Source organism: Pyrgilauda ruficollis, unplaced genomic scaffold, assembly GCF_017590135.1.
Source record: "Pyrgilauda ruficollis isolate IOZ18807 unplaced genomic scaffold, ASM1759013v1 scaffold187, whole genome shotgun sequence".
In the NCBI taxonomy this organism is placed as follows: Eukaryota; Metazoa; Chordata; class Aves; order Passeriformes; family Passeridae; genus Pyrgilauda; species Pyrgilauda ruficollis.
Genome location: NW_024517762.1, coordinates 454,961 through 470,132, shown reverse-complemented (window position 1 = coordinate 470,132; position 15,172 = coordinate 454,961). Strand labels below are relative to the sequence as shown.

Below are 15,172 nucleotides of genomic sequence, written 5' to 3'. Positions count from 1 at the left end.
TCGCTAACGGTCTTCTGGCTTTTCCCAGTCTGTGGATGCTCAGATCATCTGCCCTCTCCCGGCGAGCAGAATCTTTCGAAGAAATACGTAGAATTCCCCTCCCTCTTGGCACAGACGAACAAACTCCCGACTAATGCTACATTAAAATAATTAAAATTTATATAATTTCCAACATCACCAACACCCCACAAGTCCCCTCGGAGTCCTCAGGGTTCCCCCAAGTCCCTTTAAACCCCCCACGGGTCCCCAGAGCTGCCCTGCACCCCCAGGCTGCGTGGGGTGGGGGTCCCCGAGGGCCGTGCCCCCTCCTTCTGCGGGGCGGTGCGGGGCCGGTCCCCCGCCCTGAGCGCGCTCCGTTCCCGTTCCAGGCGCTCATTCCCGGTCATGGAGCCCAAGCAGGCGGACGTGTCCATCCCACTGCAGTCCTCCGGGTGGGGGACGGCCGCCCCCGGCCTCCGCTCTGACCCGCAGCCCCGGGACTACGTGCTCTGGTCGGTGTTCAATGTGCTGCTGTGCTGCGCGCTGGGCGGGCTGGGCTGCCTCGGCTTGCCCCCGCTCGTCTTCTCCATCAAGGTGAGGGAGGGGCCGGGGACCCCCGGATTTAACCCTGATTGGCCCCGGGACTCCCACCCAGGCTGACCCCCAGCCAGCCCCTCCCAGGGCTTCCCTCCCCCGACCGAGCCCGGCACGGGACCCCCGACGTGTCCCGGCTCCCTCCCCAACCCCGGACCTCCCACCCAACCGACCCGGGACCCCCAGCCCTCCCTGACACCCCCCGCTCCTCTCCCTCCAAACGCCTCTCCCGTCCCGGATCCCCAGATCCCCTCTCCCATCCCGGTCCCCAATCTGGTGTCCCATCCCCGATGCCAGCCCACCCTGGGACCCCCAAAGCCGTGTGCCCCCCCGACCCTGTACCCGCCGAGTGCCGGGACCGCGGGGCCCCCAGGGTGGCCTCGCCCCGTGTGACACGTCCCTGGGGTCCCAGCACAACGCGGGGGGCTGGCCCCCAGCCGGTGCCCCACACACCCCGAGCCCCCCGCTTGCCCCCCAGGCCCGTGACTGTAAGGTGCTGGGGGACCTGGAAGGTGCCCGGCGTCACAGCGACCGCGCCAGGGTGGCGAACATCGTCTGCTCCGTGGTGGTCGCCGTCGCCTTGGTGATCTTCATCATCATCGCCGCCATCGCCATATCCACACTCAGGGCCAGCTGACCAGCGCCTGGCCCCACCAGCCGGGTGCTCCCCCCTCCTCCTGCCCCCAAAATGTGCCCGGGAGGGGCGCGGGGGCGAAGGGAGTGAGCCCGGTCCCCCCGCTGCCCGCAGCGCCCGTGTCCCCGCGCGGCCCCGGGAGGGGACGGGGCGGCCAGGCTGGGGCGTGGGGACAGGGGACAGCCCCCACCCCCCTTTGCTCTGCTCACACGCCTCTGGCACCTGTGACACACCTGTCCGTCACCGCTGCCACCAATGAAGCTCGTCCCGCCAAAGCCCCTCGCTGTCACCTCATTCACGGCGGGATGTCGCAGAGAGTCCTCGGGAATCTTTGTGGCGTCCTCCTCCTCCTCTTCCTCCTGCTCCTCTCCCTGCCTCCATCCTGCCGCGGAGCAGGGCGCTTCCAGCCCAAATCCCAGGGAAGTTTCTTCCCAACATCTTGGATATTATAGATACATATTATAATATTGGCTTTTCGCAAATATTAAAATGGATTTTATACGTGTAGTATTAAAGTAACTTTGTTATAAAGATATAGTTTTTATTTTTGTTGTTAATTAAGCTTGGTCATAGTAGTAAAACAGCTAATATAAGCGTGCTTGTGTTAAAATGCCTGCTTAGATGAGATAACATCCAATAAACACATAAAAAAGACGCTTACAGATACACCAGCTATCAACACTCACCATCTGAAGACAGTGTGGGCCAGAAGCAGCACTAAAACTAGTAATGAAAAAACACTACAACCACAACCAAAAAATACACATGCTCTAAAAAAAGTAAAACCAAAAAAGTCAGACTGAACAATTCTTAATATATGTAAACTAGTTTAAGAAAGAAGTTAACTATACACAAGAGTCTATAAATATACAACAGGCTGATATAAGAAAGTGTTTAAGAAGTGTCTCCGAAGATAACAGCGTGCTCTTAACTGAGTACCACGACACGCCCAGTCTTAATCTTTACTCTGTGTTCCTTATCTCCTACTATCCTTTACTAAACTTTTACAATTTTCACAAGAGAGTAAAAATGTTTTTCGCATTGGAGATGGTAGAAGGAAATTAAAGCCCCTCCGTGCGTTCTGGCAGCCCACGCCCCCACCCTGCAGCCCTGTGCACCCCCGGCTCCCGGGGAGCCCCATGGATGCGGCTCTTCCACCTTTCCATATGAACTTCCCATTTCTTCCATCCCACAGCCCAAAAGTGCTGCCGAGGGGGGTCTGCCCCGCCCAGCTCACCTGGAGGCTGGGGTTGGAGGTACCTGTGCCAGCCAGCGCCCTGCAGGTCCTGGGCTGCGCCTTGGAGCGACCCTCCTGCGGTGCCAGAGTCACGCTGGAGCCCCCCGTGCTCCTCCTCATCCCGGGAGGAAGGCTGGCTATTAAAAGCCCGCGGGCTCGCCACCCCAGCCTTTCTCCCAGCCCGGCCTGCGGGACAACCACATCCCCCAGGGCTGTAATTTCCCCGGTTTATATTTAGCGGAGCGGGGATATAAAAGGGCGGCGGGCCGCGCTCCCGCCAGGCTGCCGGAGCCGCGGCTGTCCCTCCCGGTGCCCATGGACACCTCGTACCCCCGGGAGGAGCGGCCGCCCCCCAAGCGGGGGCCGCCCCCCGCCGCCCCCGCGCCCCGCGACCACCTGGTCTGGGCCATCTTCAACACCCTCTACATGAACTTCTGCTGCCTGGGCTTCGTGGCGCTCGCCTTCGCCGTCAAGGTACGGGACCGGCGGTACCGGAGCGCTCGGGGGCTCCGGGAGTCCCTCCCCACGCCAAGGAGGGATGCCCGGGGAGGCGGCGAGTGCTTGGGAAAACTCCGGGAGGGATGGGGCGGCCGATCCCAACACTCCCCGCAGGGAGAATCCCTGCCGCTGGTGAATCCTCCCTGCTTTTCCTGCCACTGATTCCGGAGGCTGTGGGACAGCCGTGGATAACCACAGTCCCCTGCCCACCACCCGAGAAGCACTGCTTGATCCTAAAAAGCGCCATGGGGGCTGTGATTTCACCACCCCGCTCCTGCAGGAGCAGCTCCAGCTGTGGAAAAATGGGAACAAGCAGGGACCAGAGTCAGAGATGCTCTGGAGAAAGCAGGAGGGAAAATCCCAGCTCCAGCTGGGCTAGACTGGGATAGAAAAATGGGGACAAGCAGGAGCTGGAGCCAGAGAGCCTCTGGATGGAGCAGGAAAGAAAACACAAGTGGGAAAGAATGCAGGGCTGGAGGGGAGCAGGAGCAGCCTGGGATGGATGGATGGATGGATGGATGGATGGATGGATGGATGGATGGATGGATGGATGGATTGTAGGTTGCAAGGGGGACAAAGCCCTGGAGCAGGATGGGGCTGCAGAAAGGGGGTGCAGGAAGGGCTGCAAGAGGGGGCTGAGGGAAGGGGCTGAAGGAAGGGGATGAGGGAAGGGGATGAGGGAAGGGGCTGAAGGAAGGGTCTCTCCTCGGCTGTTGCAGGCTCGGGACAGGAAAGTGTCCGGGGACCTGGAAGCTGCCCGGCACTTCAGCTCCAAGGCGCGGTGCTACAACGCCCTGGCCACGGCGGGCAGCGTGGTGTTGCCACTGCTGCTCGGTGCCCTCATTGTCACCGGGGTCATCCACCTCTCCAAGCTGGCCCAGGAGTCCGTCGGATTCTTCACCTACCAGTTCAGCGGGAGCGACGACGAGGAGCAGTGAGCCAGGGTGAGGGGCTGCTGGCACCTCCTCTGCGCCGCTGGTGGCCCCCCAAAAGGCCACCACCCCTGTCTGCCACCCCCGCTCCCCAGCCCCAGTTATTTTTGTTTATCCTCTGGGTTTTTTTACCTTCCCTTATCCCGTGTGGAGCCCCAACTTCCATGGTCGCTATTTAAATCATTAAAAGCTTCACACAGCGCGAGTTTCTGCCTGTGGAAAGGGGCAGGGGGGTGCCAAAGGGAAAACATAAATTGGGATTTTTGGCTCTGATGGGGCTCCTGGCAGCCAGGAGACACCATTGTTCCCACAGCCTTTAGGGCCACCTTTGGCCCCAGGACTGAGGAGGGGAGGAAGTAGAGACGGCCCTGGGCCTCTGGGATGAAGCAAAGGGGGGGTCCCAGATGGAGCTGAGACCTGCAAACTCATGACAGCAACACAGACATCCCCAGCCAGTCCAGCCAGGACAGGGGGGACTTGGCAAGCACTCCCACTGCTCCCTGCTCTCCGTGCCTGGGCTGGAGACAGCTCATTTTGGGACTAAAGGATCCCTTTTTTGAGCTAAACCCCCTTTACTGCCAACTAGCCCTGGTTTACAGCGGGGCTGTATCCCGGCCCCATCCCAATCCCGGTGCAGTGCACAGGGCTGGGGACAGCATGGTCCCTTTGTCGTGCCAAGAGCTGCCGCTAATTAGGGGCTGGCGGCTCTGATGAGGCCGGAGCAAGACCCGAGTAATTACACTAATTACACGGCAGCGGGAGAGTCCCTGCTCCAGCCCTAAGCATTCCCAGATGCTTCGGGGCACGGAGCAGCCGCGGGGCTTTTTATAAACCGGGCCGAGATTCCTGGGGCTGGCTTGGCCAGGACAGACCCCTCGGGGCAGGGAACGCCTCCGGCATTCCCTGCTCCCACCCAGGGCTGCTCCGCACGGGGACAGGGAGGGTGGGGAGGGGAGGAGGATGGGCAGCCCAGAGAGAGGGGCTGGGGGTACCGTGCCCACCCTGTGCAGGCACGGGAACTCCTTGGGATGCCTGGAACACCAAAAACTGTGTCCCAGAGCAAAGCCACAGCAGCTCTTTGCTCGCCCCGAGGCTGCTCAGGCACGGAAAACGCTGCCCTTGTCACCATCTGACAGGATAACACTACGGATCTCTGGTGTCCAAGCCTCCTGCAGCCCTTCAGACGCCAAGTGAGAAAGGGTTTAACTCCAGAACTGCTTGAAAAGAGTGGGAATAATGTAGATAAGGGTTTAAAAACATGCGAGGGCTGTTACACACCAAATGACAGGAGTGGAGATGTGTGCTGCCCACACGGGGTTAAAAGGCTTTCAGCTGCATATTTTGGAGTAATATTTAGTGCCAAAACATCATTCATCTGGTGGAACAGCACTGGCTGAGCCTCCACAGCCCTTTGAGCCCACAGAGCAACACATGGGGAAGGCAAGGACCAGGGCAGGACATGCTGGAGGAGCTGGAGTCAGGATCCTGGAGTCAGGAATGGGCCTCCTTACAAACACAAACATGTTGAGAGCATAAACAACTCCTGGGTGTCCAGCAAACACAATTGAAATGATCATTTTCAGGCGTGGTTTCCTCTCCTGCGCCGAGTAAGAGATGTGTGGAGGGGAGTGGGGGGCTCAGACGTGGTGACAGCTCCAGCCATGGTGACAGCTCCAGCCGTGGTGACAGCTCCAGCCACTGGCCCCCTGGGCCACAAGGACAGGTGGCACACACAGTCCTGGGGGCAAAGGCCTCCTGGCACAGCCTGGCACCCCCTTTCCACCCACTGTTACCTTCCCCCTGCAGCAGCATCCCAGCTCTGCTGCTCCAGAGGGCAGCACCCGGATCAGGCAGGCTTTAGGGGGTCCTGCTGGGCGACCTCTGGATCCATCCAGGGGCTGTGGGGAAGGACACACTCTGCCCTGCAACAGAAAAGCTTTGTGTGAGATATGGGAATGGTTCCTTGCCCAAATTATTGCCGGGAGCAGACGCAGGCCACACCTTCTCCCAGGGGAAAGCGCAGTCCCGACTCCAGCACAGCTTCCAGCGGAGATGCCGGAGGGTCCCGGGAGGTCTCAGTCACTTCCATCCTGATCTCCTCCCCGGTGATGGTGACCTCCAGTTTGTTGCCCAAGTAGGAGATGCTGGAGACTTCCAGCTTGGTGATACCATCGGGAAAGGCAGGATCGAAGAGGAGGCCGGACCTCGTGATCCTGGAAAGGCAGGAGCGCGTCAGGGTGGGAAGAGCAGGAGCCACAGAGGAGCCCAGCTCGGGGTCAGGGAGCAGCCACCTCTCTGGGCATCACCCCCTCATGCACACCAGAGGGGTCTGGAAGGGTCCTCGGTGCTTCCAAGGCTCTCTGGGCAAATCCTGAACACACTGATGGAGCACCTGGTGAGGAACTACCGGGGCCGTGATCCCACAGCCCACCCCAGACATTCCCATCCCATCCCAGCTCCACAGCTGGGGCCGGGGCTTTCCATGAGGTCAGCTTTCATAAGTAAAAAATGCAGCGCAGTTCCCTGCTGCGGCTCAGAGCTTGGCTCAGCAGCAGCCGTGCTGGCAGAGCTTGGGGAATGCCCTGCTCCTCCTCTCAGAGCAGGGGACCCTCAGCTCCCACAGGATGCAGGGCTGGAAGCTCGGCAGGGCTGCTCTGGATGAAATGCAGGCACAGAGAGCTCCCAAGGCTCAGAGATGGAGATGGATGCGGTGTCTGACCTAAGCCTTGGAGAAGGCTTGAAGGTTTAGAACAGAAAAGTGAAACAGACACAAAGTAAGAATAAAGATTTCTAGTTCAAGCAGAAATATGTTTTAAGCAGGTAGAAATAGGCCTCATGGAAGTGAATAAATATGTTAAGCAAGACAGCAGAAAATTTTAAAGTCTAGCAATATAACTTGTTATAGAGTTGGCAAAAAGTAGAAGCTCCAGCAATTAGTGTCTGTAGAGTTGTGTGACTGGATAAAAAGAAGCACATTGCAGCAGCATGGTGTAAAATGCAGCAATGACTTGTAGCAATTTGCTATCATTTGTAGCAATGATGGCAAATTAATGATCAGTTTGTGAAGATCCTAGCGAGCTTTGTAGAAGTAGCTGATTAAGACATGTAGAAGATATGATAAGAAATATATTATAAGAAGTATATAAAAGACATTGCCAATAAAATTAAAACTGCTTCTGATGTGATGGCACTGAATGTAGGTCTCAGCCTTCCAAGAGACTGATTTTGCAATAAATAAACCATCTTTTAATCACCTCATCAGTGTGCTCTGTATCCCCAGCAGTGCTCCTTCCCCAGAAACAATGGAACAAACATCCCAGCTCTCCCTCCAGCCCTGAGCCAAAGCCAAGCTGCCTGTGTGGGCGTTGGCTTTGGGTGAGGAAAAACAACGGCCCCTCTTGTCCCCGACCCAAACCCCGGCGCACCAGAGCTCCAGAAGGCTGAGAGGGCTTCAGGGGCTGCAGGGGCCTCAGGGGAGGTTTGGGGGCCTGGGGAGCCCCAGCACTGCACAGGATCCATGTCCCACGGCGGGAAAGGCGGGAGGGTGGCTGCGCTGTGTCACTGCCACCTCTGGAATGTGGCCAGAGCCCCAAGGCTGTGGCTTGAGCCTGTGCCACGAGGGGCCTGACCCGGCACACACTGGGCACCTGGAGACCTCCCAGTTTGGCCAAAGCCCAGATTTCCAGCTGGGAATAGGGCAGCTCACACCCAGCTCCGCCAGGGAATGGGGCGGGTTTCCCAGTGGCTCTGGCCACACACGTGGAGTGAAAACACATGGTTAGGGCTGGAAGTTTTCACTGGGAATCAAAAGGCTTGATCCAGCCTCAATTAAACCAGGAATAGGCTGAAGAGACGGCGGCTCCAGGGTGGAAACAACCACAGCTCTGAAATTACATGAGCAGCTCCATGTTTTCCCAGGATATTTTAAAGCTGAGGCGATGCCTGCTCAGCACTTCACTCCAGGGAGGCTCCCGGAGCCCCGTGTGAGCAGGGAGGCCACGGGGAGGCTGCAGGAGGTGTTTCCTCACCACATCCAAAGGAGACAGGAGGATGCTGCTGCTGAAGCAGAGAACAGGCTTAGGGAATGGCATTTTGCTTTCCCAAATGCGACCTGTCACGAGCCTCTTACCTGTTCCCAACTTCGCCCCAGCCAGACAGGGACATTTCAAGGGACAAGTGGCTGCTCGGGAGTTAAAAGTGACACAGCAGGTCTCACCTGAACCCCGTGAAGCCAAAGAGGACGACCTGCAGGAATCCACCCATCCCTGTCAGGAAGTTCACAGCTCCCGACCCATCCGAGTTCTCCACCCAGACCTGACCAGCCGGAGAAAGAGATGATGCAGGAATTGATTTGGGATGCTCCAGGCAGTTCTGTGGATTTCAATCCTGTTGTCACCTGCCTGGGAGCAGGAGGGATCTGCAGCCCCTCCACTCACCTTGAAAGGCTCCGTGATGTTGCTGAAGCACTTTTCCAGCTGGCTCCAGGCTCTCTGCAGCTCCTTCAGCTCCAGCCAGCCCACGGCAAACATGCTCTGCCGGAGGGGGAACGGTGAGAGCGCGGGGGAGCAGCACCACCTCCCCACCCCTCCGTCCAGAGTGAGCATTTCCAGGGCACATCCCAGCCCTGCAGTGCTCCCTGGATGGAGCACCCCGTCCCAGGGGTGAATCCCAGGCTGGGCTCTGCCCTCTCCTCACCCAGGTCATGGCTGGCCCGGCCGGGTCGGTGATGGGCTCGTACATCTCCAGGTCGTTCCTCCGGACCTCGGCACTCATGGGATGCATCAGTGGGAACCCCAGCAGGACCACATCTGCCTGTTTCACCGGCTCACCTGGGGACAGGGCTGCTCAGACAGTTCCCGAATTTCCTAAGTTTTGGAGCCCACTGATGAGAAACAATCCAGTGAGGCAGGAAAACCACCCCAGCCCAGCTTGTTGCACTGCGGCAATAGCAGGGACTCCCCCTCTGCCATCCCCAGGTCTGAACCAGTTGGAATTCTGATCCTTCTGGGGTTAAAAGTATGATCCATGGGCTGAGCCACCTCCATGGGCTGCTGCCACTGCCTCCCCGCTAACCTGGGCTGTAGCCATCGTACTCAGGGTGATATTTCCTCTCCTCATCAAAGGGCACTTTGATTTTCCTGGCACGGTCCTCCCACTCCTCTGGCGCTGGGAGCAGCAGGTCCCGAGCCAAGTCAGTGGCAAAATTTAAGCTGGAAAGAAGGAAGAACAAGGTTTTATGTCAGGGATGGGTGGTGGTGAGAGGAGAGAGGGGACAGAAGGATTTGCAAGAAAAAGCTGCTGTGGGAGAACAAGGGGCAGAGATTGAGCCAGGGCTAACAGCTTCCATCACGGAGCTGGGAGCTCCTTTCCCTGGCTGTGGGTGTCTCCAGCCGGCCAACGGCACAGACACCCCATGGAATGCCAAGGGAGAAGCCCTGCTGTGACTGGAGATCCCTCTCAGCCTCACGTGGGCACTGAACAGGTTGGAGGAGCTGGGGGAGCCCCCACTCCTCCTCTGCCTGCAGAGGGGTGTGGGGAGCGGGAGGAAGGATCCCCTCGGGAGCCCCACTGCTCCCATCCCTGCAGAGTGGGAGAGCAGAGAGCCAGGCTGTGCTCCCAGGAGCCGTTCCAAACGTTACCTGCGCCGGGCCACGGCGTTGGTGTAAGCAGAGTTATCCACCTGGCTGTGGTACTCGTCTGGGGGCATGACACCTGCGGGGACACCAGGGGACACTTGGCACCCCAGCACACCCAGGGGCTGCCGTGGCTCTGCGCCCCTCCTCGGGGGCACAGCTGGGGGAAGGGGACCCTGCTGCCCATCCGGATCCTGCTGGCAGATCCCACACATCCAGCAGGATGCTCAGTGGAGAACATGCACGGTGCTGTGTGGGAAATGGAAAGATAGAAACTTCCACAGACTCAAAAAGGTTTAATTTGCAGCCTTGGAAGGAGCTTGGAGAGATGTAAAAATAAAGTATGCAGACATTAAATAGAAAAATCATAAACTTATGCTTCTACAGTTATAAGTAAGAATATGCCTTAAGTAAGTAAGAAACCATTGATAAGATGGTGAAGGGTTTATAACCTAAGAGTGTAATTGTATAGAACAAGTTAAGAGTTTAGATGTTACAACAGAGGTGTGTGCATACATGTAATAACAGCCTGTTGGTTAAAAGTATCCACATTGCAGTAAAAGTAAAGGTGAGAGGTTAGAAAAGCAAAGCATACTTTGTAGCGACAGTCCATTGGATCACAAAGTTATATATTGTCTTGTAACAAAGAACTTTAGACTATCTTGAGCTATGGCCAGCTGCTTGCCGTCTCAAAATCTCACAGACTCTGAGACTGATGTTTATTTAAACAGTAAATTATCTTTAGTCCTTTAAACTTTTAGTCCCCTCCCTTTAATTAATGTGAGGACAGTGACAGTGCTGAAGCAGGAACAGCCGAGGCAGGCACCTCATCCTCAGGGCATCCTGAAGGGGACCTTCAAGTCATGGAATCCCAGGGCGGCTTGGGTCGCCCCATCCAATTCCACACCCCTGCCATGGGCAGGGACACCTTCCACTAGACCAGGTGGCTCCAAACCTCTGCTTTCCACCCCGTTCCCATGGCAGAGGTACCTCTGATGTGGAAGAGCTGCTCCTCCTCACTCCACACCATCCTGCTGCACCAGTACTGAGCCACGGCTTCCACCAGCTCCCAGCCCCCCTCCTCCCGGAACAGCTTCTGGTCCTGGGGGAAGAACAGGGGCATGAGGGAGACTCCACCAGACCCAAAGTCAGCAGGAGGATGGAGAGGAGCTCTGAGGAGATGGAGGAAGCAGGAGGAAAGACTGGCCTGGTTTGAGCCAACAGGATGCTGAGACGCCCACAGGAGCAAGGACAGAGCAGGCAGGGCTGCAGGAGGGAGCCTGCGGAGCAGAGAGAGCAGAGTTCCTCAGGGAAGGGACAGTGACAGTCTCCAGGTGTCCTGCCACCGGGCCATCAGGTGGAGCACCCTCCCTTTACCTGCGTGGTGCAGTAATACTGCTCGAAGGCCATCAGGACATCCCCGGTGACGTGGATTTCCTGGGCTCCGTAAATCTCCTCAGGACACACTTCCCGGCCAGTGGCTGCGCTCTCCCACGGGAACTTCGCGCCCTGCCGAGAGAAGGCATCCATGGGCACAACACCCTGTGCTGTGTCCCGCTGAAACAGCCGGGATTGCCCTGGGGACAGGAGCTGCTGCCACCCCAGCCCGGTGTCCCTGGGGACAGGGGCTGGTGCCACCCCCAGCCCGGTGTCCCTGGGGACAGGGGCTGGTGCCACCCCCAGCCCGGGATTGTCCTGGGGACAGGGGTTGGTGCCACCCCCAGCCCGGTGTCCCTGGGGACAGCAGCTGCTGCCACCCCAGTCTGGGATTGCCCTGGGGACAGAAGCTGGTGCCACCCCAGCCCGGTGTCCCTGGGGACAGGGGCTGGTGCCACCCCCAGCCCGGGATTTCCTGGGGAGAGGGGCTGGTGCCACCCCCGCCCGGTGTCCCTGTCGCACCTCGTAGCCCTGCTCCCGCGCGTTGCGCCTGGCGCCCTCCAGCGTGCGGATGCGGTACTGCAGGATGGCGCGGGCAGCCTCGGGATAGAGCAGCAGGATATTCGGGAACATCCAGGTGTCCTGCGGGGCCGCGCGCCGGGATTGGCTCGGGGCAAGCATCCAAAATGCTCCCGCCCTTCAAGTACACCCTCATCCCGAAGAGGACGGAGTCTTGTCCATTCCTATTGAAGGACAGCCTTCTCCATCCCGATGGAAGGATGGAGTCTCCTCCATCCCACTCGCCGCGCCAAGCCCCCGTCAGGTCGGCACGGCCCCCCTCACCTGGTCCCAGAAGACGTGTCCCCAGTAATCCTCGCCGCGGGTGCCGTTGGACAAGCCGCCGGGGCTGATGCCGTGGAACGGGACTGCGGGGCTGTCCCGGGGCGGCACGGCGCTCAGCAGGTAGTAGAGGCAGCCGTGCAGCGCCTGGCGCAGCGCCGGGGGCCCGTCCAGCTGCACGGAGCATTCCCGGCGCAGCGCGGCCCAGGCGCGGACGTGGGAGCGGAGCAGGGAGCCCGCGGCCAGCAGGGACAGCCCCGCGCTGTAGCTGCGCTTCGCCTCCTCCTCGCTGCCGGCCACCGCCGTCAGGAACTGCCAGCAGCGCTCCCGCTCCTCCCCGCCCAGCGTCAGCCGCTGCGGGATGGGGGTCCACAGCATGTGGACGGTGGGACGGGGGCCCCCCTCCACCTCGGGAACCAGCGTCTGCCCGTAGATGTAGCTGTGGGAGACGGGAAGCGACTGGGGAAGGTGTTTCTTCCCAATGTCCCATCTCACCCTGCCCTCTGGCAGTGGGAAGCCATCACAGATGGTCTCTGGTCCCAGGAATCCTGTTCTAGAGGTAATCTCCTACAAATCTCCTGTTTTCCCCAACCTCATTTCTTTGGAATCACATGTAGCCCCCATCACCTCCACTGCCCTCACACATCAGTGTGAGGCATAATCCTGGAGTGGCAAGCAATACCAATGTTTCTATGCTTAATTTCAAGGGGTTTTTTTTTATACACCTGCCAGGACAGAGCAGGTGTGAGAAGCCTCCACACCCCTCACCATTCCAGCCCCACGCCCCTCACCATTCCACCCCTACATCCCTCACCATTCCAGCCCCACATCCCTCACCATTCCAGCCCCACACCCCTCACCATTCCAGCCCCACACTCCTCACCATTCCAGCCCTACATCCCCTCACCATTCCAGCCCCGTTCCAGCCTTACACCTGCAGTTTATTCCCCAGGGGAGAGCAGGGCACTGCGCCACAGCCCATGGAGGGTGGGCTCAGCGCAGGGACCCCCATTCCCCACTCACTGTGCTCCCTGGAAGTCTGGGCCCGGGGTCAAGTGCAGGTCCTGGCTCTGCGGCACGAACAGGCTCTGGAGCTGGACGGTGATGGGATGTGTGGAGCCATCCAAGCGCCGGATGGTGACGCTGCAGGCCATCAGGTGCACCAGGGAGTGGTGGGCGTACAGCTGCTGGGTGGCCGTGTAGCCAGGGGACTGAATCGTGTGGCTGAAGGTCCCTGCAAGCACAGCCAGCGCCACCAGCCTTTGGAAACACTTGGATCCTGCCCTATCTACCGGTTCCTACTGACCAAAAAATTGCTTTTCCCACGATCAGATCCAGTTGTGGACTGGAGAACACTGCTGACAAGGGAGCCTGGCCAAGCTGCTGAGGGATGGTCTGTGCCATCAAACATTTTACCAAGCTCTGTGATTAAAGAGGGTCTGCCGAGCCTGGCCCCAGCAGGGATAGAGCTAGAGCCTGAAAATCACTTATTCCCACAAAAAAGGGGGATTTTCCGCGTGTTCCAGAGGAACAGCACCCCGAGGCGAACGGAGAAGGAAGATGTGACTGAGGAGAAGAGGCAGCAGAAGCAGAGAGAATCGAGGCTGCGGCAGAGCCAGGGGCAAGGTGCCGCTCCCTGCTCACCTGTCCAGGTGTTGAGGGTGAAGCTGTGCGCCGGGCTGCGGGCGCCGGGCGCTGCCATGCGCAGCCCCAGCGGGCTGGGGACATCGGCGCGGTGCGTGTCCCCCGCGGCGCCGCTGTACACGCCGGCGGCGTGCAGGATGTCCCGGAACACGCGGGTGCCCAGGAAGGCGTTGGTGACCGTGGGCAGCAGCCGCGGGTCCCCGGGCAGGGCGGTGGCCGTGAACACGCCGGGGCCGCCCTCGCCATCGGCCATCGCCGCCGGCCTCTCCTGCGGAGCCGCAGGGATGGGACGAAAGCTGAGGGGACAAAGGCAGCTCCCTGTCACTCCTCCGCCTGCCGCCAGCGGTCTCTGCCCCTTTTGGTGTCCCCTCTGATCACCTCTAGCGGTTTTCCCCCATCCCACCTTCCTCCCAGCCCCGGGGTGCATCCCCTCCGCTCCCTCGCCCCATCTCCAGCTGTCCCAAATCCTGACGGATGAAGGATGAAGCTCACAGGCTTCATCACTTCTCAGCCTCCTTCCTCCTCCTCTTCTGCTGCCGGGATGGGGTTGCACCAGTTTCTCCCAACACACACAACCACCTTCCCCATCTGGCCTCCTCTTCCTCCTAGTGCTGTTCCGTGACAATCTGAACAGTTCCTGATACTTCCCCCTCTGCCAGCTCACTGCACCCCTCTGTTCCCCCTCACTCCCACATCTCCAGCTCAGCCTCCTGGGCAGGACCTTTCTATTCCACTGATTTATACCTAAAACTATATTTACGTGTACAAACATATATATAAATACAGACTGAAGATATGTACAGATACAGACATGCGTAAGCAGCCCCTGACAAAAGGCAGCTGCAGCTGGCTCCTGGCAATGCCGGGCGCAGGAAAAACACAGGAATGACGAAATGAGGCTCTGAGAGACTCTGAGCTGAGCTGGCAATCCAGCCGGGGTGACACGGGGCAAGGAGGGTGCCTAGCCCCCAGATCCCTCCCTGACAGCAGCCGGATGCTGGAACGCTCAAGCTCAGCTTGGTTTCGTCACTGAGACTGAGCTGGGAGGAAAATCCTGCCTTCGGGAAAGTGAAAAATCCCGACCCAGCCCAAGCCCCAGGGTGAGGAAGGGAGGAGGTGCGTCTTGCCTTCTGTCCCGAGGCTGAGCCTGTGCAGGCGGAGAGAGGCTGCTCCAGGGAAGGACGGAAGTTGCCCAACCGAGAAAGAAGGAAGGAAATAGCCCGAGAAAAAAGGGAGAAAAAAGGTTTTTTTTTTTTTTTTTTTTTTTTTTTTTTTGGTCTCCTTAAAAAGAAATAGTTGGAAAAATGATCCTGGACACGCAGGTTTTCGTCCAGCTGAGCACCCGCGGAGGGAGCGCGGCAGTCCTGGGGCTGCCCTGTGCCTGGGAAGGAGGAACCGAAAGAGGAAAACCGAGCTGGATGAGCTATGATCCCAAAGCTGCTGGCAGAGAGCCGGGTCAGCAGCACGCCCCACTGACCTCCCGTGTCCCCCGCCACACTCTGGCCCTTCCCCTCGCCTGTTTCCAGGAAGGACAAAAATTCCATCTGGACTTTGGCTTTGGCATGCCTTTCCCAGCCCCTTCCAGCTGGTCCCATCCTGGTGGGTCAGGGATCCAGGGCTGGAGCTGCAGCCAGGGCCACCAGCCGCTCCAAGCAGCCTCCCGGTGCTCACCGGGATCCAGCACTTCCAGGATTGGCATAACACATCTGTCCTGCACTGTAAATCCATGGAAAAGCCCCCTGGAGCCTGGCTGGGTCGGTCCTGCAGCTGCCAATTACCCAGTGACGCCTTGGGGACACCCTGG

General features: G+C 58.9%; 3 protein-coding genes across 4 annotated transcripts; 2 read left to right on the top strand and 1 right to left on the bottom strand.

Moving 5' to 3' along the window:
* Positions 1 to 239: 239 nt before the first annotated feature.
* On the top strand, positions 240 to 1,655 carry LOC121352368 (dispanin subfamily A member 2b-like). Its single transcript, XM_041465238.1, has 2 exons — positions 240 to 573; positions 1,052 to 1,655. Exons 1-2 carry the CDS (start codon positions 385 to 387, stop codon positions 1,208 to 1,210), a joined length of 348 nt encoding a protein of 115 aa, XP_041321172.1. The 5' UTR covers positions 240 to 384; the 3' UTR covers positions 1,211 to 1,655.
* Positions 1,656 to 1,906: 251 nt separating this feature from the next.
* IFITM5 (interferon induced transmembrane protein 5) lies at positions 1,907 to 4,233 on the top strand. The gene is made up of 2 exons (XM_041465237.1): positions 1,907 to 2,918; positions 3,662 to 4,233. Exons 1-2 carry the CDS (start codon positions 2,760 to 2,762, stop codon positions 3,878 to 3,880), a joined length of 378 nt encoding a protein of 125 aa, XP_041321171.1. The 5' UTR covers positions 1,907 to 2,759; the 3' UTR covers positions 3,881 to 4,233.
* An 885-nt stretch (positions 4,234 to 5,118) lies between these two features.
* On the bottom strand, positions 5,119 to 14,560 carry PGGHG (protein-glucosylgalactosylhydroxylysine glucosidase). 2 transcript variants are annotated; one of them, XM_041465234.1, is made up of 14 exons: positions 14,496 to 14,560; positions 13,369 to 13,664; positions 12,748 to 12,958; positions 11,728 to 12,163; positions 11,407 to 11,526; positions 10,885 to 11,016; positions 10,498 to 10,609; positions 9,514 to 9,586; positions 8,948 to 9,084; positions 8,570 to 8,715; positions 8,311 to 8,406; positions 8,091 to 8,188; positions 5,876 to 6,087; positions 5,119 to 5,796 (listed from the first exon to the last, which is right to left on the bottom strand). In XM_041465234.1, exons 2-14 carry the CDS (start codon positions 13,619 to 13,621, stop codon positions 5,732 to 5,734), a joined length of 2,091 nt encoding a protein of 696 aa, XP_041321168.1. In that variant the 5' UTR covers positions 13,622 to 13,664; positions 14,496 to 14,560; the 3' UTR covers positions 5,119 to 5,731. The 2 variants fall into 2 exon arrangements, with proteins under 2 accessions (XP_041321168.1, XP_041321169.1); XM_041465235.1 differs by having other exon boundaries at positions 8,570 to 8,703.
* Between the last annotated feature and the right edge of the window lie 612 nt (positions 14,561 to 15,172).

What these genes read in the sequence shown, in the direction of transcription:
- IFITM5 (XM_041465237.1), top strand. Translation starts at nt 2,760, where the DNA reads ATGGACACCTCGTACCCCCGGGAGGAGCGGCCGCCCCCCAAGCGGGGG. An exon ending in CGCTCGCCTTCGCCGTCAAG is followed by an intron (nt 2,919 to 3,661) that starts GTACGGGACCGG and finishes CGGCTGTTGCAG; the next exon opens with GCTCGGGACAGGAAAGTGTC.
- PGGHG (XM_041465234.1), bottom strand. Translation starts at nt 13,621, where the DNA reads ATGGCCGATGGCGAGGGCGGCCCCGGCGTGTTCACGGCCACCGCCCTG. An exon ending in CCGGGCCAGCCATGACCTGG is followed by an intron (nt 8,407 to 8,569) that starts GTGAGGAGAGGG and finishes CCCCTCCGGCAG; the next exon opens with AGCATGTTTGCCGTGGGCTG. An exon ending in ACATCACGGAGCCTTTCAAG is followed by an intron (nt 8,189 to 8,310) that starts GTGAGTGGAGGG and finishes CCGGCTGGTCAG; the next exon opens with GTCTGGGTGGAGAACTCGGA.
- LOC121352368 (XM_041465238.1), top strand. Translation starts at nt 385, where the DNA reads ATGGAGCCCAAGCAGGCGGACGTGTCCATCCCACTGCAGTCCTCCGGG. An exon ending in CGCTCGTCTTCTCCATCAAG is followed by an intron (nt 574 to 1,051) that starts GTGAGGGAGGGG and finishes CTTGCCCCCCAG; the next exon opens with GCCCGTGACTGTAAGGTGCT.